The 22,550-nt window shown below is 52.4% G+C and overlaps 1 protein-coding gene across 2 annotated transcripts in view; it reads left to right on the top strand.

Moving 5' to 3' along the window:
• Positions 1-22,550, top strand: part of TRPM4 (transient receptor potential cation channel subfamily M member 4) — a 142,034-nt gene that overhangs the window by 57,158 nt on the left and 62,326 nt on the right. For both annotated transcript variants that reach the window (XM_075329098.1, XM_075329097.1), the window contains exon 2: positions 8,706-8,773. In XM_075329098.1, the coding sequence (XP_075185213.1) occupies positions 8,706-8,773 (68 nt within the window). The remainder of the gene's footprint in view (positions 1-8,705; positions 8,774-22,550) is intronic.

Here is a 22,550-nt window from a genome sequence, read left to right on the forward strand (position 1 = left end):
AGGCGCACCTCTACCAAACTGCAGAGTGGTAGGATCCTGTTCGTGACGCCAAATGTGACGCCCGTGGATAAGGGGTACTCAGATCCGGGCCACGAGGTCACTTCTGTGGGTATCACGGTGGCGTGACCCGGTCTGTGATCCCAGGCTCCACAGTAAAAAGGGGTTGGGTAAGGGAGATTGTCCGTGACGCCACCCACGGTTGTGGTGAGGTTGTGACACCACCGCTGCTCTGGACAGGGATCCTGGGAGCGGTGACAGGGAGCAGCTTGGTTGTTATGTCCCCTCCGTGGGTAGGGGGGTTGGTGGTCCCGGGGCCCGTGGAGGGTTTTGGAGCTGGCAGGCGGGTTACGGGGCCTGGAGAGGTGCAGGGTCGCGGGGGCAGCGCTGTGCCGCACGGCACGGTGGTACTCACTCAGCCAGTAATGATGACACAGTTCTCGGTAAAAGACACGGCTGGATGGACGGGTCCCACAGGCGGCTGTGGTGTTTTCCCCTGACCCCAGGTTGGTAATGTAAGTCCTCTTTTTTTTTTTTTTTTCACCTCCGAGCATGCTCCTCCTGCAATCCGGTTTCCAGCTGGCTCCCCGATTCAGTACCGGTGGGCCACCGCCCAGCCCCGGCTACCTACGGTTCCACCAACTGTCTTCCCGGCTCTCGCAGACGGCCACTACCGTCTGCCTCACTCTCTGCACAGGGGCCTTAGGCTCCAACCTAGGCCCCTGTCTGCTTCTGTCTCCCTGCAGACCTTCTCTCTCCTCCTCTCCCTGGACTTGACTGGGCTTGTTTCCTGCCTCAGGCCAGCTAAACTCCTGGGTGGGCGTCTCCATCTCCTGACTCCACCCACCTGGTGTCTCTGTCTGAGCCCGAGGAAGAAACCAAGTGTCACTGGGGATGTCTGCTGTGAACTGCTGGGGGGTGGGGGTGTGTGTGTGTGTTGTTACCTGTGGCCCCTGGCTTGTCCAGGGCGCCACATTTGGTTTCCTAAAATATATCCTAAAAAAATGCATTATTATGTTCTCCCTTGTTGGATATGAGGTCTGTGTAATGCTTTAGGTCTCCTGCGGGGGCGCTGCAGGAATATTGAACACTTGCTGGAGACTTTCCCTACAGATTTCAGCTTATTTTTCTTTTTTCTTTTTGTTTCCTTTGATTATGTAGGATATTGCCAAAACCACAATTTATCGAAAGGGGGTCTTCCTAAGGCTTTGGTCATACGACAGTATAAAAAAAAAAATCTGTTTGATTCTCATCCAGGAAAAGTGGGACAAATTTTTATTCTCACTTGTCATCCATGTGCAATCCGTTACCGCCGAACCCTGTTTTCACCTTCCTTACAGCCAAATTTTACAATTTGAACCAGTGTCACTTTATGCGGGATTAACTGTGGATCCCAGTGATTGAGATTATTTTTTCATGACTCATAGTCCTTCATGTTAATGGTTAATTTAGGTCGAAATGTTTACGTTAATTTTTGAAAATATGGTAAATTTTGGCAACATTTTTGAAAACTTTTTCAATTTTTCAAACGTTTTAATTTTTATGCCCTTAAACCATACAGTTATGTCACACAAAATAACAAATATAATTTCCCACATGTTTACTTTACATGAACACAATTTTTGAAACATTATTTCCTGAAGTTACAAGGGTTAAAAGATTATCAGCAATATTTCATTTTTCCAATAAAATTTACAAAACCAATTTTTTTTAGGGACCACTTCACTTTTCAAATGACCTGTGATACAAAATACCCAAAAGTGACTCCTTTTTAATAAACTGCACCCCTCACGCTGCTTAAAATCATATCCGAAAAATGTATTAACCCTTCAGGTGCTTCACAGGAATTAAAACAAACGGGGAAGAAAAAAATGAAAATTGTTATTTCCCCCCCCCAAAAAAAATATTGCTTTTAGCATTTTCATAAGGGTAGGAGGAAAAATGGATGATACAATTTGTTGTGCAGTTTCTTCTGTGTACGCCAGTACCCCATATGTGGTTGGAAACTACTCTTTGGGCGCACAGAAGGGCTCAAGAGGGTAGGAAGCCCAGTAGACTTTTGGAACGCAAATTTGGCTGTAATCTGTAGCGGATGGCATGTCACGTTTGGAGTGCCCCTGAGGTGCATAAAGAGTGGAACACCCCCCCCCCCGCCCCCAACAAGTGACCCCATTTTGCAAACTACTCCCCTCTATGAATTCATCTAGATGTGTGGTGAGCACATTGAACCCACAGGTTCTTCACAGAATTTTATAACATTAGACTGTAAAAATTAAGGAAAAAAACAAACCTTTTTCCCACTTACATGTTGCTTCTACCCCAAATTTTACATTTTCAAGAGTAACCGGAGAAAATGGACTGAACAAGGTACAGATACCTCATATGTGGTAAAAACTACTGTTTGGGTGCATGGCAGGGTTCAGAAGTGAAAGAGTGCTATTTGAGTTTTGAAGCACCATTTATGGCTGGAATAAATTGCAGATACCATGTCATATTTGAAGAGCCCCATACATGGCAGAATAGCTGAAAGCCCCACAAGTGACCCCATCTTGGAAACTACACCTCATGAGGATTTTATCTAGGAGTGTAGTGAGCATTTTTCACCCCCCAGGTGACTCTCAGAATTTTGCTGGGTAATTAAATTAAAGTTTCCCCCCTTTTTTTTTTTTTTTAATGCTTTGCCTCCTTCACACTGGATGAGAGAACCTTCTCAGGGATACCAATTTTATTTAAATTTTACTTTTTGATCGCGTTGTAGTCAACATGTTTGTTTTTACTTGCGGTTTGATGAAAGCCTAATTTTTGCCACTTTTTTTTAATTTTTGTTTACGGTGGTTAATGAAAGGCTTAACTAGTGTGGCATTTATAGATTGTCATTCTGGATGTGGCGATACCAAATATGTGAACTGTTTTGATTATTTTTGATGTTGCAATAAGTATTTGTATTTTTTATATATATATATTATATTATATTATATTATATATTAAATAAAATATTTTTTATTGTATTTATTTTTTTTGTACTTCGTCCCTCTATGGGACTTTAACTTTTATTAGTCTGATCGCCGGTGTAATGCATTTCAATATACATGCATTAGAGTGCTATACTGACAGAGCACCCATTAGACCATGCTCTTGGCATAGTCTAACAGGCCATTGTATTTTATATTATATGTATTGTAGCTTATTATTTGACCTCCTGCTGTCACGGCAACCATTTGGCCCCTGTGATCATGTCATGGGAGTCACAATCAAGTGAGAGAGGGAGGGCCATGTCCCTCTTTCAAGCTTCTAAATGCTACGATTGCTATTGATCGTGGCATTTAGAGAGGTTAAATAGCCAAAGATGGCACCGGTCCTGACTGTGACAGCCAGAGCTCCCGAGGTGATTGCGTGTGCATGGCTCCTGTGCTTGCACGATCACCAGGATGCAAGACCCCCATAGACTTGAGGGGTGAGTCTCCTCCATTTCAGAGTCCGATTGTTGCATGCTGCCATTTATTTTCAGACTAATACTGTCAGTAAAAAACATCGGTCATCTACATTGCCTCGGTGTTATCCAATAAAAAAAAATCGCATAGCGCTTCTCGATTAATACGCTCGTGTTCATGAACCCTAACAAGGGATTACCCAAGTCTACTTTATTCATGTTATATTCCATCGCTCTTCATAGTCTTGTGTATTCTTCGGTCACCAGTGTTTTGTCTCCAGGGTGATCACCATGTTGGCTTTCGAGGGATACGGTTAATTGTGTGAGAATAGGAATAAGTCCTTACCCCCCCGAGGATTAGTATGTATTCCCCGGATCAGTGACTCAGCACCGCGAAAAGTCGGCAAACCAGTCCTGCAAGCATTCACTCACAAAGACGGGGAATAATCCTCAATGTCTTATTTTCAGCCTTTGAACTTGAGCTGTACTATTACCAGGAGACCGTGACATTGCCACATACGGGTGTCTTGGCGCAAGTGACTATGTATCTTGGGCATTCCCAGAATAATCTTGCCCTATAGCCTGAGAGAATTTACTATGCTGTAGCCACAACACAGTTAGTGATATAAGGTGATAAGGTGTGTGTATACGTATATGTAAAGGGGGACACTGGGCAGGCAGTGGTAGTCGTCATGTTCTCAGGAGATACCAGTCTGCTGCGCAGCCGCTCGGTAACCCCGTGCCACTTGGTCGCGCAATTTCTAAAAGGATGGCTTCCAAACAGTCCATACAACTCATGTTCCCCCTGTACTTCACTCTCTCCAAGTCAATAAATTGACTTGTGATCTTCCAGATATTTACAGCATATTTCTTCATAACTTTATTCCTCATCTTCACAGCCGTTCTCTGCACCACACTGGCACCATTCGTGGTCCCGATGGGGTTCCCTCCAGACTCCCCTTCAGTATTCAATTTAACCGCATTCCTGACACCACTAGGTCCCTCATCCTCCCGGCTGACATGGAACTGCATGAACAGACTCCAACAGTCCTAGGGTTTCGTCCGTCCCACCCACAGGGTTTCACTTGCACTCGGACTGGTCCCGTTCGGCAACCCTCCTCCATTAGTGCTTAGGCGAGGGCCTATCCTTCTGAGAAGGGGGTCCACTGACCTTTTAGCCCCACCAGGGATTTCTTAGGGTATTCATATCCAGGAATTGGATGCCTTCCCCACTGCCAAAACTATACTCCACTTATGGGGATGCAGATCCATAGTCCTCTACATGTAGGACCCCGTGTGTTCGCAATCAAGGGGTAACCCTTACGATCAGCAAATTAGAATGTTTTTGGTCTTCTCTTTCTCCTCCTGGGGACTCTCCTGTCCTCCCACCCTCGTACTGTCCTATTTATGCGCTGCTCTCCTACTTTTACTTAATTCCCTGACTGCCCACCCAGGTGCCAGGATTGCTGTCCCAAAGAGTCACATGGCCACCTGGTGGCCATTTACACTAACACAGTACATTGGGATACATTAGACATGAGCCTGCAGTGTGCTAGCTACTCCTGCAGGGGTGGGTATAGCCCTGACCCCCCCCCCCCTTACTTATACAGCATATGTTATTTACAGAAGTAGAGGGCATCAAAGGCAGCTTCTCTGTTAGGAGTGTTTGTGATCCGTCCCTTCCGTCTGTCCCTTCCGTCTGTCCCGTCCGTCCGTCTGTCCCTTCCGTCTGTCCCGTCCGTCCGTCCGTCTGTCCCGTCCGTCCGTCTGTCCCGTCCGTCCGTCTGTCCCGTCCGTCTGTCCCGTCCGTCTGTCCCGTCCGTCCGTCTGTCCCGTCCGTCCGTCTGTCCCGTCCGTCCGTCTGTCCCGTCCGTCCGTCTGTCCCGTCCGTCCGTCTGTCCCGTCCGTCCGTCTGTCCCGTCCGTCCGTCTGTCCCGTCCGTCCGTCTGTCCTGTCCGTCTGTCCTGTCCGTCTGTCCCGTCCGTCCGTCCGTCTGTCCCGTCCGTCAGTCCGTCTGTCCCGTCCGTCCGTCCGTCTGTCCCGTCCGTCCGTCCGTCCGTCCGTCTGTCCCGTCCGTCCGTCTGTCCCGTCCGTCCGTCCGTCTGTCCCGTCCGTCCGTCCGTCTGTCCCGTCCGTCCGTCTGTCCCGTCCGTCCGTCTGTCCCGTCCGTCCGTCCGTCTGTCCCGTCCGTCCGTCTGTCCCGTCCGTCCGTCCGTCTGTCCCGTCCGTCCGTCTGTCCCTTCCGTCCGTCCGTCTGTCCCTTCCGTCCGTCCGTCTGTCCCTTCCGTCCGTCCGTCTGTCCCGTCCGTCCGTCCGTCTGTCCCGTCCGTCCGTCTGTCCGTCCGTCCGTCTGTCCGTCCGTCTGTCCCGTCTGTCCGTCCGTCTGTCCCGTCTGTCCGTCCGTCTGTCCCGTCCGTCCGTCCGTCTGTCCCGTCCGTCCGTCCGTCTGTCCCGTCCGTCCGTCCGTCCGTCTGTCCCGTCCGTCCGTCCGTCTGTCCCGTCCGTCCCGTCCGCCCCGTCCGTCCCGTCCCCTTCCGCCCCGTCCCTTCCCTTAATTTAATATTCCATATCTATGACTTTCCCTCACCAGGAGCAAAACTTCAGCTTGTCATTATAGTCCATTATCTAAATCTTCCAGCTATTGGCTTAATTAAGAAAAACTCATGGCGCAGAAACGCACCAAAAACTTGTGCGTTTTTCTGCCAGACGGTGCAAATGAGATGCAGAAAATTTCTGCACCAAATCTGCAGTGTGCGCACATAGCCTTATACTGCAGAACTGCATTCACATTCCTCAGCATTACAAAGACACTTTGCAAAAGGAAGGACAAGTCTTCAGACAGTTTGGGCAGCTGGACTGATGCAGTTGGCACAATTTTAGGCATAGCTTACATTCTCTTTTTTTTTTTTTTTTTTTTTTTTGCTTCCACTCCTACTAGGTTCTGTCCGGTGCGCTGCCTGTGTGTCCGGTGCGCTGCCTGTGTGTCCGGTGCGCTGCCTGTGTGTCCGGTGCGCTGCCTGTGTGTCCGGTGCGCTGCCTGTGTGTCCGGTGCGCTGCCTGTGTGTCCGGTGCGCTGCCTGTGTGTCCGGTGCGCTGCCTGTGTGTCCGGTGCGCTGCCTGTGTGTCCGGTGCGCTGCCTGTGTGTCGGGGACACAGGTCACAACACCACCACACCCCACACTCCAGGTAGGCACATCCATGCTAACCAGAAATCCTTGTTGCCTTCCTCCAGAGTCTGATGATGCACACCAGGGGGTGGGCCAGGCGGTTGGCTCCGCCCACCAAGGAGGTCACAGCTCTGGAGGCGGGAGAAACCAGGCAGTCTAGTCAGGGAGGAGGAAGTAGAAGGAGTGGAGGAGAAGCCTAGACAGGGCAAAGGTAAACAACAGCTAAGTGAAAGTGAAGGAAGTAAAGTGGAACAAGAGAAGGAAAGCCTGGAAGGTCCAGCTTTATGTAGGGCCAGATCAGCAAGGTCAGCGACGGCGGTGACTGTCTGGAGGGGGACCGTTTGGAAGTTCCTGGAAGGACCCCGTTGGCTGTGTGCCCGGTGGTCTGGAGCAGTGTTCCGAAGGACAGTCAGCACCAGGGCAGGGGCCTCTCGGACCCCGGCAAGGCTAGGAGTCGCCAAATGTGCCGAATCCGTCAGTGAAGGGGACGTAGATCCCCCAACAACCAAGTCCCGATTGACGGCAACAGCCCAACCCGAAGCAGAGAGACACCGCCACCGCCACGGCACCAGTTTCTCAGGGCCAGCGCCTGCGGGCAAAGTGTAGAGCTCCTCCGGCCCAGATTGCAGTCGGGGAGCGGGTAACCGGAGGGAATCCACCGCTACCATCAGTCAAACATAGGTGCAAGGAAGAGGGACATCACCGTCAACTACCGGGAGTGCAGGTGCAGCAGTCTGTGGGACCGTCCTACCAGCCGTTTGGTTTACCGTACAAACTGTGTCCATGTCTCAGGCTGAGTGAGTACCACAGTGCCGCAAGGCACAGCGCTGCCCCCGCGTCCCTGCGCCCACCAGGCCCCGCACCTCCTTCTCCACCACCGGGCCCCGGGATCACCAACCCCTACCCATGGAGGGGCAACACAACACCTGGCTGCTCCGCATCACCATCCCCGGGATCCCCAAATTGAGCAGCGGTGGTGAAATCACCACAACCGTGGGTGGCGTCCCGAACTATAACAATCCCCCACACCCAACCACAAAACCCCCCTTTCACTCACGGGCGAGGAGTGTCGCTCGAGAAACCCCGGGATCCGGCCCACAGCTCGAGCCACCACTGAGCAGCTGCCGGACCCGAGCAGAAGGGGTGAGCGTAGTGTGCCGACACCCTCCTCCCCGCCCGCGACACCTGTGTGTCCGGTGCGCTGCCTGTGTGTCCGGTGCGCTGCCTGTGTGTCCGGTGCGCTGCCTGTGTGTCCGGTGCGCTGCCTGTGTGTCCGGTGCGCTGCCTGTGTGTCCGGTGCGCTGCCTGTGTGTCCGGTGCGCTGCCTGTGTGTCCGGTGCGCTGCCTGTGTGTCCGGTGCGCTGCCTGTGTGTCCGGTGCGCTGCCTGTGTGTCCGGTGCGCTGCCTGTGTGTCCGGTGCGCTGCCTGTGTGCCCATGTCCTTTGAATTATTAGACCATTAGATCCCAGCACATGGGGAAGCAAGTGTCATTCGATTGGCATCAATTTTTAGGAACATATTTTCGGAAATCTACATTTCTATGATCATTATACCGGTACATATCTAAGTGCAGAATCCTCTAATTTCTCTAATAACCTCTTCTAAGCTTCTTATTACTTCTATAAGATTTTCGCGCTTCCTCCATTAGTGAGATTAGCAGCGGACAGGTTATTCTAGCACCTTCCCACAGATTCTCCATGCACCACAACCCTTCACATACACTCTGTAAAGAAAGTAGAGATAACATGGGGAGGGGATGGATTAGACCTGCAGGACGTGGCGCGGGATCTATTATTTTACCAGCACATTTGTAATCAATGTATACAAAGAATCCGGCTTTTCGCAGTAAAATGTGAAACTGTTTATGTAGAGGGTGAGGCTCCTGAATGCGGAGCCGTCACACCTCCATCACACCGGTGACTCAGTGATGGACACGGGAGGCTGTAACCTTTGACTTGGGTTCCTGATAAGTTCTTTTCTGCACATCTAGCACATTATCCATTTTATTATTTAATCAGCCTGGCAACGTTTTTATTTTTTTTTTTTCCTAGGACAATCATGAAATATGACTGAATTATCAAAATCTAATTTCTGTTTTTCTTTATTTACAGAGCTGGATCCCCAAATTATTTAAAAAGAAAACATGTACCACGTATATAGAAGACAACAGACCTGGCCGGTGCGTTACTCCTTACCGGATTGCTTTTTAATTTGTTTGCATATTATGTATTTACCAGTGGAATGTTATATACTGTTTGTGTGTACCGCCCTGAGAGGGGCCCAGTCGCTTTTCCGATGCTCAGGCCGAGCCGCTCGAGGTCCGGGCTCGGGTTGTCGGTGGCACGAGCGCCTCCGGACCGGGGGCCACGTCGCTCTGTTAGAGGGGAGGCAATGGGGGGGTGGTTGTGTGGAACGAGGCGCACAGCCGGGTGGGCCACGTGGTCATCCTACGGGTCGTGACGCCACGCACGGGTCGTGGTGACGGGATGCACCACCGCTGCGGATGGAGTGAAGGTGGGCTCGTCCGGGATCGGTGTTGCGGCCGCAGCCTAGATGTTAGCCCCTCTGTGGGTAGGGGCGGTGTGTCCCGGGGCCCGGTGGGGAGGGAGAGAGTCAGCTGCTGACAGTATTTTTGTCGGGGTGCAGGGTGCCGTGCTGCGGTGCAGTGTCGTGCCCGGATGGCACTGGTGTGCTCACGATTAATTCACACTCAGAGTCACTGGTAAACCAAAGTTCGGGTCCCGCAGCCGGCTGCTTGTGTCCCCTGTGAGGTTGATGGTGGCCCCTTTCCCTTGCACCTCTTGTGGGTTTTCGGCTCCTCTGCCTGGACAGTGGTAGTGTCGCGGGCGGGGAGGAGGGTGTCGGTGTGAAGCCCCACAGGTGTAGTGTCGGTGCATTACCTTCAGGGACTCCACTCGGCTGGTGCTGGTCACAGGTAGGGAATCTTCGGTTTTGATCGTGACGCCACTCTCAGTATTGCGGTCAGTGGGGACCGCCACTGCAGGTTAGGGGACGCCTAGGGCTGATGGTGGGTGCAGTCGGATGTAGTAGCCTCCTGAGAGTGAGGCAAGCCCCAGGGCCCTGTGTAGGTTTGTAGTACCACAAGTCGCAGAATGACTCACACAGGCAGAACTGTCTTTCAAGGGCTTTACTCACATTTGATGGCAGGGTGAGTAGCCCGGGCGTAGCTGGGATGAACCAGATGGGAACCGGGTATCCTTCAGGCTGACTTTGAGGGTGACTACTGACTCGCCTTCCTTAGCCCTTGGAGGTTTGGGGTGACCCCGACTTTGAGTCCCTATGGGGGTCACCCAGGGAAGATGCTGCAGCCTCTCTCCCCCTTTTGTTTGCCGTTTGCTTGTTCCCCGGACCAGGCCACTCCAGCTGCTTGCCTCCTGTGACCTATGGGCCCTCACTGCGGTTACGTGGCTGCGGCTTTTGTGGTGTTGTGGTGTGGGCTTTGAGAGCCCCACACCGGCAGGTTTAGCAGAAGAAAGCTGGATCTATCTTCGCTTCGGGATCTGCCGCCCGGTTGGGCCTGGTGCTCTCTAGCAGTCTCCTTACTTCCCACTCCGTGCTTTCTCTCTAGCTGAAGCTGGCTTTCAGGTAGCACTCCTAGTTGACCGTTCTCCCCCGTCAGTAGCCACTGCGCGGGCGCTGTTAGACAGCATCAACCCCACAGGTCTGCTCCTCACTGAGCCCTCTGGAGTTCTCCTCTAACTGACTCACTGCCCCTCCTCTCCTGTTCTTGCCTACGCCACCTAGCAACCAGACTCTCCACCACACCCCTTGAGAGGAGATGGAGGCTTTTGACCCCCTGCCACTATTCCAGTGGAGGTATAGGCTTTGCCCCCTCCTGGGATCCCCAGGGGTCCCCTCATGGGTACATGTGTGAGACCTGATCACTATGCGCCTGTGTTCCACACCCCGGTCAGCCTTCTGGATTACCTGTATTGTACTGTCCCCAGCATGGGTGCAGTACTCAGTGGTGCCTGACCAGGTCAGGGGCGCCACATTCCCCCTTAGTTATCACCAGCACGTCCTCGGGCTGCAAGACAACATTTTAAAATGCATAAAACATTAAAACATGTAAAACATTTTTAAAAGCACCAGGTACCATACATCACCACCCTCCACCCACAAGTCCGTTAACCCACCCAAAACCCTTTCACGTTGGCCGCGACTTCAGCCACTTCTGGCAGGATGTAGAGGCGGCTTTCATGGTCTGGTGGTCTTCAGGGTATACCTGGCCTGGTGGATCCGCGCCTTCAGCCTCTTCTGGCAGGATGTAGAGGCGGCCTCCACAGTTGGTGCTGACCAGGTACCCTCTTTGTGGTGGTGAGCCAAGGCCCCATAAACAGGCGTGCTCTCTGGTTGCAGGTGAGCCAAGGCCCTATATACGGACGGGCTCCTCCTGGTTGCAGACGAGCCAAGCCCCTAAACAGGCTGACTCTGGTGGCGGTGGTGCCCTCTGGTGTAACTATTTACACTGCGAGAGTTTGTGGCTATAGCCAGTTCATAGCCTTAAGGTTTATGGTTTTTCTCACAATAGTTTTTGTGGGCACATGCTTGAACTTGAGAACGTTGCAAAACAAACTTTTTCAAAACTTTAACTTCTGTACTTCTTACTTTACTTTACTTTACTCCTCTTTACCAGGGCTTGAGCCTGTATGGCGGTGGCACCTGCTGCTTTCCTGCTCTTTATCGTCGTCTGTGGTCGTCTCATCCGTAGGTTCTTTTTCTCTGCTTTGTCTTCCTTCTCTTTCTTTAGGACTTTGTGTTACGTCCAGGGCATACAATCCTCTTTCGCCTTGATGCATAGTAAACTGGACTGAATCTCCCATCTTTAGATTTCTGCTAGGGTGTCCTCGAGGCAGATGAGCTCTCACATCTCTTCTGTTGACAAATATCCCTTCTTTGATACCAGGTGCTACGATGAATCCATATCCACTTCTCAGATTAAAATCCTCCACTACTCCTCTGAAAAGGGGTCCTCTGGCCTGGGCTTTGGACCTTCTCAGGGCTCGTTTTTCTTGCAGGTCTCTGACGGTGACTTCTCTCTGCTCTGGATATGACGGTGCAGAGGATAGTTGCGTTCTGTTGCGGTGTGTCTTACGGGCTGGATTCTGTAGGGTGCAGCTCACAAACTCCCAGGTAAGGCTTTTGGGCAGTTCTTCTTCTGCAGATGGTGTCAGGTCTTCCTCATCCCAGCGAGAATAGGGCAGCATCTCTGGCTCTGGGTATGGCTCTGGAGTCAGCCCCTCAACCTCCTGGCCTCCTCCCCCCCTTAGTTCTTCCTGGCACTCCTTGGGTAGCAGTGCTGGGGATGGACTTCTTTCTGTCGGCCCAGGTGGGGAACTCTTTGCCGTGGTTGCTGCAGGAGCTGTCGGGATACTCTTCGGGGTGTGCGGAGGGAGCATGTACCGCTCCACCATCTCCCGTGGGAACTTAGCTTCCAGGTCGGCTTTTAGCTGCCAGTATGCGGAGTCCTCACCTACCAGGGATTGCCTAGCAGGGACTTCCTGAACCTGGGGAGCCTTGTCTTGGCGGGCCGCGCCTGGCATGGCGGCGGCCTGGTCTTGGCGGGCCGCGCCTGGCATGGCGGCGGCCTGGTCTTGGCGGGCCGCGCCTGGCATGGCGGCGGCCTGGTCTTGGCGGGCCGCGCCTGGCATGGCGGCGGCCTGGATCGGCGTCGCAGCTGCGATGGGGTCTGTGCAGGCTGGGCTGGGCATCGCTGCAGGGACCGGGTCTTGGTGGGCCGAGCAGGGCATCGCTGCGGCGGCCGGGTCTTGGCGGGCCGCACCTGGCGTGGCTGCGGCCTGGTTCAGCGTCGCCGCGCCGGGCGCCTCTTCAGGGACCGCAGGCGTGGCAGTAGGGGTCGGGGCACTTGCGCTAGCCGGGGCATCACTCGACTCACCCATCGTTGGCAGCATCGGGGTCTGAGTTGTCACCGCCCGATCTGGCACTCGGTGCGCGGCTCTCTCCTCGTAGGCCCGAACCGCCGCGGTCATCCATAGGAACTCCTCGCGTCCCTCTCTGATCAGCCTTCCGACCCTGGCTTCCAGTTGATCGCAGAACTCAGCAAGCTCCCGACACCACCAGGCAGCGGAGCCTGGCTCTGGGTCTCTGCATTCAGACGCCATTTTCATTAGCAAGCTGCTGGCTTCTCTTCTGCTCCGCCGTCTCCGGACGCTTCCGCTCTCTTTGCTGGCAAGCTCCGAACTCTGCAGGGGATCTCTGGGTAGCCACACCTCTTCGTGGGCGGTAACTTCTTCCAGCGCGGGCTGCTGTTGTTTTTCAGCGCGCTTTTCATGGTGGCAATATGGCGGCGCTTCCAATTTTCCAAGCGGACCGCCCAGGCACATGGTCACCTGTCTGAACAGGTCTAGTCCTTATCCTGTTCGTGACGCCAGATGTGAAGCCCCACAGGTGTAGTGTCGGTGCATTACCTTCAGGGACTCCACTCGGCTGGTGCTGGTCACAGGTAGGGAATCTTCGGTTTTGATCGTGACGCCACTCTCAGTATTGCGGTCAGTGGGGACCGCCACTGCAGGTTAGGGGACGCCTAGGGCTGATGGTGGGTGCAGTCGGATGTAGTAGCCTCCTGAGAGTGAGGCAAGCCCCAGGGCCCTGTGTAGGTTTGTAGTACCACAAGTCGCAGAATGACTCACACAGGCAGAACTGTCTTTCAAGGGCTTTACTCACATTTGATGGCAGGGTGAGTAGCCCGGGCGTAGCTGGGATGAACCAGATGGGAACCGGGTATCCTTCAGGCTGACTTTATGAGGGTGACTACTGACTCGCCTTCCTTAGCCCTTGGAGGTTTGGGGTGACCCCGACTTTGAGTCCCTATGGGGGTCACCCAGGGAAGATGCTGCAGCCTCTCTCCCCCTTTTGTTTGCCGTTTGCTTGTTCCCCGGACCAGGCCACTCCAGCTGCTTGCCTCCTGTGACCTATGGGCCCTCACTGCGGTTACGTGGCTGCGGCTTTTGTGGTGTTGTGGTGTGGGCTTTGAGAGCCCCACACCGGCAGGTTTAGCAGAAGAAAGCTGGATCTATCTTCGCTTCGGGATCTGCCGCCCGGTTGGGCCTGGTGCTCTCTAGCAGTCTCCTTACTTCCCACTCCGTGCTTTCTCTCTAGCTGAAGCTGGCTTTCAGGTAGCACTCCTAGTTGACCGTTCTCCCCCGTCAGTAGCCACTGCGCGGGCGCTGTTAGACAGCATCAACCCCACAGGTCTGCTCCTCACTGAGCCCTCTGGAGTTCTCCTCTAACTGACTCACTGCCCCTCCTCTCCTGTTCTTGCCTACGCCACCTAGCAACCAGACTCTCCACCACACCCCTTGAGAGGAGATGGAGGCTTTTGACCCCCTGCCACTATTCCAGTGGAGGTATAGGCTTAGCCCCCTCCTGGGATCCCCAGGGGTCCCCTCATGGGTACATGTGTGAGACCTGATCACTATGCGCCTGTGTTCCACACCCCGGTCAGCCTTCTGGATTACCTGTATTGTACTGTCCCCAGCATGGGTGCAGTACTCAGTGGTGCCTGACCAGGTCAGGGGCGCCACATCGGCACACTACGCTCACCCCTTCTGCTCGGGTCCGGCAGCTGCTCAGTGGTGGCTCGAGCGGTGGGCCGGATCCCGGGGTCTCTCGAGCGACACTCCTCGCCCGTGATTGAAAGGGGGTTTTGTGGTTGGGTGTGGGGGATTGTTATAGTTCGTGACGCCACCCACGGTTGTGGTGATTTCACCACCGCTGCTCAATTCGGGGATCCCGGGGATGGTGATGCGGAGCAGCCAGGTGTTGTGTTGCCCCTCCGTGGGTAGGGGTTGGCGATCCCGGGGCCCGGTGGTGAAGGAGGTGCGGGGCCTGGTGGGCGCAGGGACGCGGGGGCAGCGCTGTGCCTTGCGGCACTGTGGTACTCACTCAGCCTGAGACATGGACATAGTTTGTACGGTAAACCAAACGGCTGGTAGGACGGTCCCACAGACGGCTGCACCTGCACTCCCGGTAGGTGACGGTGATGTCCCTCTTCCTTGCACCTATGTTTTGACTGATGGTAGCGGTGGATTCCCTCCGGTTACCCGCTCCCCGACTGCAATCTGGGCCGGAGGAGCTCTACACTTTGCCCGCAGGCGCTGGCCCTGAGAAACTGGTGCCTTGGCGGTGGCGGTGTCTCTCTGCTTCGGGTTGGGCTGTTGCCGTCAATCGGGACTTGGTTGTTGGGGGATCTACGTCCCCTTCACTGACGGATTCGGCAAATTTGGCGACTCCTAGCCTTGCCGGGGTCCGAGAGGCCCCTGCCCTGGTGCTGACTGTCCTTCGGAACACTGCTCCAGACCACCGGGCACACAGCCAACGGGGTCCTTCCAGGAACTTTCAAACGGTCCCCCTCCAGACAGTCACCGCCGTCGCTGACCTTGCTGATCTGGCCCTACACAAAGCTGGACCTTCCAGGCTTTCCTTCTCTTTTTCCACTTTACTTCCTTCACTTTCACTTAGCTGTTGTTTACCTTTGCCCTATCTAGGCTTCTCCTCCACTCCTTCTACTTCCTCCTCCCTGACTAGACTCCTCTCTCAAGCTCTTCCCTGAGCTGACTGCCTGGTTTTCCCGCCTCCAGAGCTGTGACCTCCTTGGTGGGCGGAGCCAACCGCCTGGCCCACCCCCTGGTGTGCATCATCAGACTCCTGGAGGAAGGCAACAAGGATTTTTGGTTAGCATTGGTGTGCCTACCTGGAGTGTGGGGTGTGGTGGTGTTGTGACCTGTGTCCCCTGGCTTGCCCAGGGCGACACAGTAGCCCGCTCCCCGGCGTTGAACTGCCGGAGGAGCCCTCGGTTGCCCGCACGTGCTGGCCCGTCGGATGTTTGGCCCTTGGCGGTGGCTCTCACCCGGTATCTGTGGGCTTTTGCCTTCTTTTGGGACTTTGGGTGTGAATGAACCCGTGAGGTCCAGCCAGCAATCAGTCAGTTTGCCTAAACTCAGTGGCTTCTAAGCTAGGACGGGGTCTGAGTACCTGGTTTCTGGTGCTCCAATACACGATTGACTTCCCGGTTCAGGGCCGGCGGGCTCCAACCTCTGCCCGGTTCCGCCGGTTGCTGTACCGGTACTCCTGCAGACGGCCACCACCGTCTACCTGCCTGACGTTACGGGGATCCCAGGCTCCAACCCGGGTCCCTGACAGCTCCACAACTCCTGTCACTGTCACTCTCTACACTGTTCTCTCCAACTCGACTCCTTGTATTTCCTGCCTCAGGACAGTAGTCTCCTCAGTGGGCGTGTCTTTCCGCCTGACGCTGCCCACCTGGTGTGCCCTACTTGCCCTGAGGGAGGCATCAGGTCTCCCTTTTGGGTGACGGGTGTGTCCTCACAGGGGATTGGGGGTGTGTGTATAATGTGGTAGGTGTTATTACCTGTGACCCCTGAGGTCCAGGGCGCCACGTGTGTGTGTGTGTGTGTGTGTGTGTGTATAATCTCTATCACCTTTCTATAAAGTAGGTGACCATTTAGAATATGCACAAGCCTAAAAACAAGACAGGAGAAGTCTCTAGGTCTAAGGTAATCTAGATGATTGATTGCACTGAAGTTCAGGTTCGGAGGATGCAACAGCATAGACAAAGGCAACCCCAGTGGTAACTCACAAATGTGATTTATTACACAAATTAGGATATGACACAAGACAGATCAATTAAGCAATACAATAGGTTACAGATTAATCAGAGTGAACATGCAATATACATACAAATTTATTTACTGAACAGCTTCTAATGCAGATAACCAGGCTGTGTCTAACTTCACTATTGGGTATTCGTTAGCCGCAGGTTAAACTATAGGCAGAGTTTTTGTTGTCTGTCACACGTGTAGCTCCGGTGCCTGACTGGCCTCCTCTGGGCTCCGGTGCCTGACTGGCCTCCTCTGGGCTCCGGTGCCTGACTGGCCTCCTCTGGGCTCGGGTGCCTGACTGGCCTCCTCTGGGCTCGGGTGCCTGACTGGCCTCCTCTGGGCTCGGGTGCCTGACTGGCCTCCTCTGGGCTCGGGTGCCTGACTGGCCTCCTCTGGGCTCGGGTGCCTGACTGGCCTACTCTGGGCTTGGGTGCCTGACTGGCCTACTCTGGGCTCGGGTGCCTGACTGGCCTACTCTGGGCTCGGGTGCCTGACTGGCCTACTCTGGGCTCGGGTGCCTGACTGGCCTACTCTGGGCTCGGGTGCCTGACTGGCCTACTCTGGGCTCGGGTGCCTGACTGACCTACTCTGGGCTCGGGTGCCTGACTGGCCTACTCTGGGCTCGGGTGCCTGACTGGCCTACTCTGGGCTCGGGTGCCTGACTGGCCTACTCTGGGCTCGGGTGCCTGACTGGCCTACTCTGGGCTCGGGTGCCTGACTGGCCTACTCTGGGCTCGGGTGCCTGACTGGCCTACTCTGGGCTCGGGTGCCTGACTGGCCTACTCTGGGCTCGGGTGCCTGACTGGCCTACTCTGGGCTCGGGTGCCTGACTGGCCTAGTCTGCTGATACAGAGAAGGGACATTGCCTCTTCACTGCATGTAGTGGATGATTTTAGAAGCTGTGCATTAATAGAGCCCGTATTGGGCATCCACATACAATAGTGGGCCATTTCTTTTTACTGCCCGCTGTAGTAGGTACCACCGAAACTCTTATTTCTCCACATTAAAATGGTACCTCAATATTGAAATTTTACTCTATTTTGTGCTTCCAAAGTGAACTGGTGCCCCCTTTGTGCCTCTTTTTAATAATAGTGGCTCACATGATCGCTTCCCCCTCATCATTTGCCGCAATGAAAACTTAAAAACCCTACTTTCAACTCCTCTAAGGCGATGTGCACACAATGCCTTTCAAACTGAAGTGAACACACTGGGTTTTTCAAGCACAAGATGCTTCAGTAAACTCTGGTGTGGTGTTGTGTTTTTTTTTTTTTTTTTTCCATTTCCCCTAGCTGCCCGTTTCCTTTCCCCCTATCGGCCCGTTTCCTTTCCCCCTATCGGCCCGTTTCCTTTCCCCCTATCGGCCCTTTCCTTTCCCCCTATCGGCCCTTTCCTTTCCCCCTATCGGCCCTTTCCTTTCCCCCTATCGGCCCTTTCCTTTCCCCCTATCGGCCCTTTTCCTTTCCCCCTATCGGCCCTTTCCTTTCCCCCTATCGGCCCTTTCCTTTCCCCCTATCGGCCCTTTCCTTTCCCCCTATCGGCCCTTTCCTTTCCCCCTATCGGCCCTTTCCTTTCCCCCTATCGGCCCTTTCCTTTCCCCCTATCGGCCCTTTCCTTTCCCCCTATCGGCCCTTTCCTTTCCCCCTATCGGCCCTTTCCTTTCCCCCTATCCGCCCTTTCCTTTCCCCCTATCCGCCCTTTCCTTGTTTCTGTGATGTCTTGTTTTTTTTTATTTTTTATTTATTTATTTTTTTCTACTCCACTGAATAATGAAAAAACTGCCTGCATTTTTTTTTCTTTAAAGCAAAGACAATGGCAAAACATTCCAAATGCCGCCATGGTGTCTTTTCAGCTTTCCCATTGACTTTTAATGTGACGTGCAGAGCGTCTTCTGAGCGGAAAATGCCAGGAGGAGGAATGTTCCTTATTTTAACCCTTTGGAATTTTAGAAACCTGACGTGATTAAGTCACTCGAAAGCCACAAGAAGTTATTTTTTTACACAGAAAAGCAAAGGGTCATTGCTTTGAGTGTTTTTTGCAGTGGAATATCTCTGCTGTGCCGCTGCTGCTGAAGAACCTCTTTATAAATGGACAGTGAATCACTACATTTAAGCCCGTTAGTGGTCAGCACAGGAGATAAGGAGCGTCACGTAGCGCCTCTCATCTGATGTCAAGTTTATACCAATATTTACACTGACGTGTTATTCAAGGGCAGAGCTACTAATGTAAGTCTTTAAAAACTGTGAAAACTTTTGCAATAAACTTGAAAAAAGAATTCCTTTATAAAAGGTTTGGATTGTAAAACTATGGCTGCGAGTAACAATGTAAGAAAAATATCATAAAGGTCAATCTCAGGTTCCTGTAAATCATTATACAACCAGAATATGTCTATTTTTATAGGGTTACGCCCTTAAAATGTAAAATTTTTGTTATCTGGTCTCTAGATCCCGCATAACTTGGGACAAAATCCCACGTAAAGCTCAACATGGTAAGAACTGAGTTTTACATTGGGCCTTTTTATATACTAGAAGGTGGCCCGATTCTACGCATCGGGTATTCTAGAATTTACGTATTGTGTAGTTCATGTATGATTTTTGTTTATATATATATATATATATATATATATATATATATAACAAAAATCATACATGAACTACACAATACGTAAATTCTAGAATACCCGATGCGTAGAATCGGGCCACCTTCTAGTATATAGTATACAATATATATATATTTTATAATATATATATATATATATATCAGTTAGGTCCAGAAATATTTGGACAGTGACACAAGTTTTGTTATTTTAGCTGTTTACAAAAACATGTTCAGAAATACAATTATATATATAATATGGGCTGAAAGTGCACACTCCCAGCTGCAATATGAGAGTTTTCACATCCAAATCGGAGAAAGGGTTTAGGAATCATAGCTCTGTAATGCATAGCCTCCTCTTTTTCAAGGGACCAAAAGTAATTGGACAAGGGACTCTAAAGGGCTGCAATTAACTCTGAAGGCGTCTCCCTCGTTAACCTGTAATCAATGAAGTAGTTAAAAGGTCTGGGGTTGATTACTGGTGTGTGGTTTTGCATTTGGAAGCTGTTGCTGTGACCAGACAACATGCGGTCTAAGGAACTCTCAATTGAGGTGAAGCAGAACATCCTGAGGCTGAAAAAAAAGAAAAAATCCATCAGAGAGATAGCAGACATGCTTGGAGTAGCAAAATCAACAGTCGGGTACATTCTGAGAAAAAAGGAATTGACTGGTGAGCTTGGGAACTCAAAAAGGCCTGGGCGTCCACGGATGACAACAGTGGTGGATGATCGCCGCATACTTTCTTTGGTGAAGAAGAACCCGTTCACAACATCAACTGAAGTCCAGAACACTCTCAGTGAAGTAGGTGTATCTGTCTCTAAGTCAACAGTAAAGAGAAGACTCCATGAAAGTAAATACAAAGGGTTCACATCTAGATGCAAACCATTCATCAATTCCAAAAATAGACAGGCCAGAGTTACATTTGCTGAAAAACACCTCATGAAGCCAGCTCAGGCTGCGGCTGTAAAGGCCTGGCAAAGCATTAAGAAGGAGGAAACCCAACGTTTGGTGATGTCCATGGGTTCCAGACTTAAGGCAGTGATTGCCTCCAAAGGATTCGCAACAAAGTATTTAAAATAAAAATATTTTGTTTGGGTTTGGTTTATTTGTCCAATTACTTTTGGCCTCCTAAAATGTGGAGTGTTTGTAAAGAAATGTGACAATTCCTACAATTTCTATCAGATATTTTTGTTCAAACCTTCAAATTAAACGTTACAATCTGCACTTGAATTCTGTTGTAGAGATTTCATTTCAAATCCAATGTGGTGGCATGCAGAGCCCAACTCGCGAAAATTGTGTCCCTGTCCAAATATTTCTGGACCTAACTGTATATATATATATATATATATATATATATATATATATATATATATATATATATATAGATGTTGTTGTGTGTAGTTACCAAGTGTTTGTGTAGGGCGCTGTACATGTTCTGGGTGTGGCATGGGGTGAGAGCGGTGTTGTATGTGTGTTGCGTTGTTTGTGGAGCGCTGTGTCTGTAGCGTTGTGTGTGTGTTGCGCGGCTTGTGTGTGTGTGGTGTGTTTTGGGAGGAGGTATGTTTTGTGCAATGTGTGTTGTGCGGTATGTGCGTATATTTGTGTGTGCAGCGTTGTCTGTGTGGTTGTCTGTGTAGGGCAGTTGTTTGTGGTTCCCAGTGTGTGTGTGTGGTGTGTTGTGCAGTGCGCGCGTGTGTGTGTGTGTGTTGGGGGGAGGTGCGCACTCCCAAACGTGCTCCATCCCCCATGCAGCGCACTCCCCATCGTGCTCCATCCCCCATGCAGTGCACCCCCCATCGTGCTCCATCCCCCATGCTGCGCACACCCCATCGTGCTCCATCTCCCATGCTGCGCACACCCCATCGTGCTCCATCTCCCATGCTGCGCACTCCCAAACGTGGTCCATCCGCCATGCTGCGCACTCCCAAACGTGCTCCATCCCCCATGCTGCGCACCCCCCATCGTGCTCCATCCCCCATGCTGCGCACCCCCCATCGTGCTCCATCCCCCATGCTGCATCAGCCTCTCTACCCGCAGCATCAGCCTCTCTACCCGCAGCATCAGCCTCTCTGCCCGCAGCATCAGCCTCTCTCCTCCCAGCATCAGCCTCTCTAATCCCAGCATCAGCCTGTCTGTCCCCAGCATCAGCCTGTCTGTCCCCAGCATCAGCCTGTCTGTCCCCAGCATCAGCCTGTCTGTCCCCAGCATCAGCCTGTCTGTCCCCAGCATCAGCCTGTCTGTCCCCAGCATCAGCCTGTCTGTCCCCAGCATCAGCCTGTCTGTCCCCAGCATCAGCCTGTCTGTCCCCAGCATCAGCCTCTCTCCTCTCAGCCTCCCCATCCCAGCCTACCCCAGCCTCAGCCTCTCTTCTCTCAGCCTCCCCATCCCAGCCTTCCCCAGGATCAGCCTCTCTTCTCTCAGCCTCCCCATCCCAGCCTTCCCCAGGATCAGCCTCTCTTCTCTCAGCCTCCCCATCCCAGCCTTCCCCAGGATCAGCCTCTCTTCTCTCAGCCTCCCCATCCCAGCCTTCCCCAGGATCAGCCTCTCTTCTCTCAGCCTCCCCATCCCAGCCTTCCCCAGGATCAGCCTCTCTTCTCTCAGCCTCCCCATCCCAGCCTTCCCCAGGATCAGCCTCTCTTCTCTCAGCCTCCCCATCCCAGCCTTCCCCAGGATCAGCCTCTCTCCTCCCAGCCTCCTCCAGCACGCCATGCTCCTCTGCCGACACTCACAGATCCGATCGCATACACACACACACACACCCGATCGCGTACACTCACGCACACACACATTGACGATATCGCACATACGCGCTCATACTCACAATATCCGGAGATACCACATGCTTCTGGCCATGTGATCCTCCGGCAGGTCCTGAAAGCTCACAGCACAGTATCGCGGCCGAGAAGCAAGCGATATCCCAGGATGTTGTGAGTATGTGGATGCGATGTGATGTGTGTGAGAGTGAGTGTGATCTTATGTTATGTGTGTGCGTGTGTGTATGTCCCGCCGCTGCAGGACCTTGATGCGCTGGTAACTATGCTACCATGGTTACCAGCGTATCTCGTCCCCCGCTCGCACGGGAGCCCACACCAGCATACGCCGGCCAGCCCCAGCAATGCGAGGGTATGTGTCGGCTGGTTTGGCGGCGTACGCTGATGTGGGCTCCGAGGGGTACAGTACTCACCTGGTAGTCGTGGCTCCGTGACAGTGTCGGTTCGGGGAATGCATGGGGGGGCGGGGCCAGAGCTAGCGTGCATTGCGTGAGGGGGGCGGGGCGTGGCAGAGTTGCCAATGCCTGCAGGGTGCCGGGGCGAGAGGCCAATCTGTGGGGGGCCGGAGCCTGGGCGAGCGGCCGGCCAATCCGTGTGGGGGCGCAGCCTGGGCGAGCGGCCAATCCGTGCGGGGGGGCGGGGCCATGGCGAGCCCAGCGGCCAATCAGCTTTGTGTCACCGTAAGGACACAATTTTGGAGCAAGACAGACAGACAGAATAAGGCAATTATATATATATATAGATTTTTTTGATATATTTAAAAAATATATATATAAAAAAATATATATTTTATAATAGTTTTTTTTTATATATATCTATATATATATCTATATCTATATCTATATCTATATCTATAATATATATCTCTTGTACTTGAAATCATTTTTGCAATTAGGAGTCATTAAAATTTTGCATCAATCTCGCTTTTATA

Source organism: Anomaloglossus baeobatrachus, chromosome 11 (assembly GCF_048569485.1).
Source record: "Anomaloglossus baeobatrachus isolate aAnoBae1 chromosome 11, aAnoBae1.hap1, whole genome shotgun sequence".
NCBI lineage: Eukaryota > Metazoa > Chordata > Amphibia > Anura > Aromobatidae > Anomaloglossus > Anomaloglossus baeobatrachus.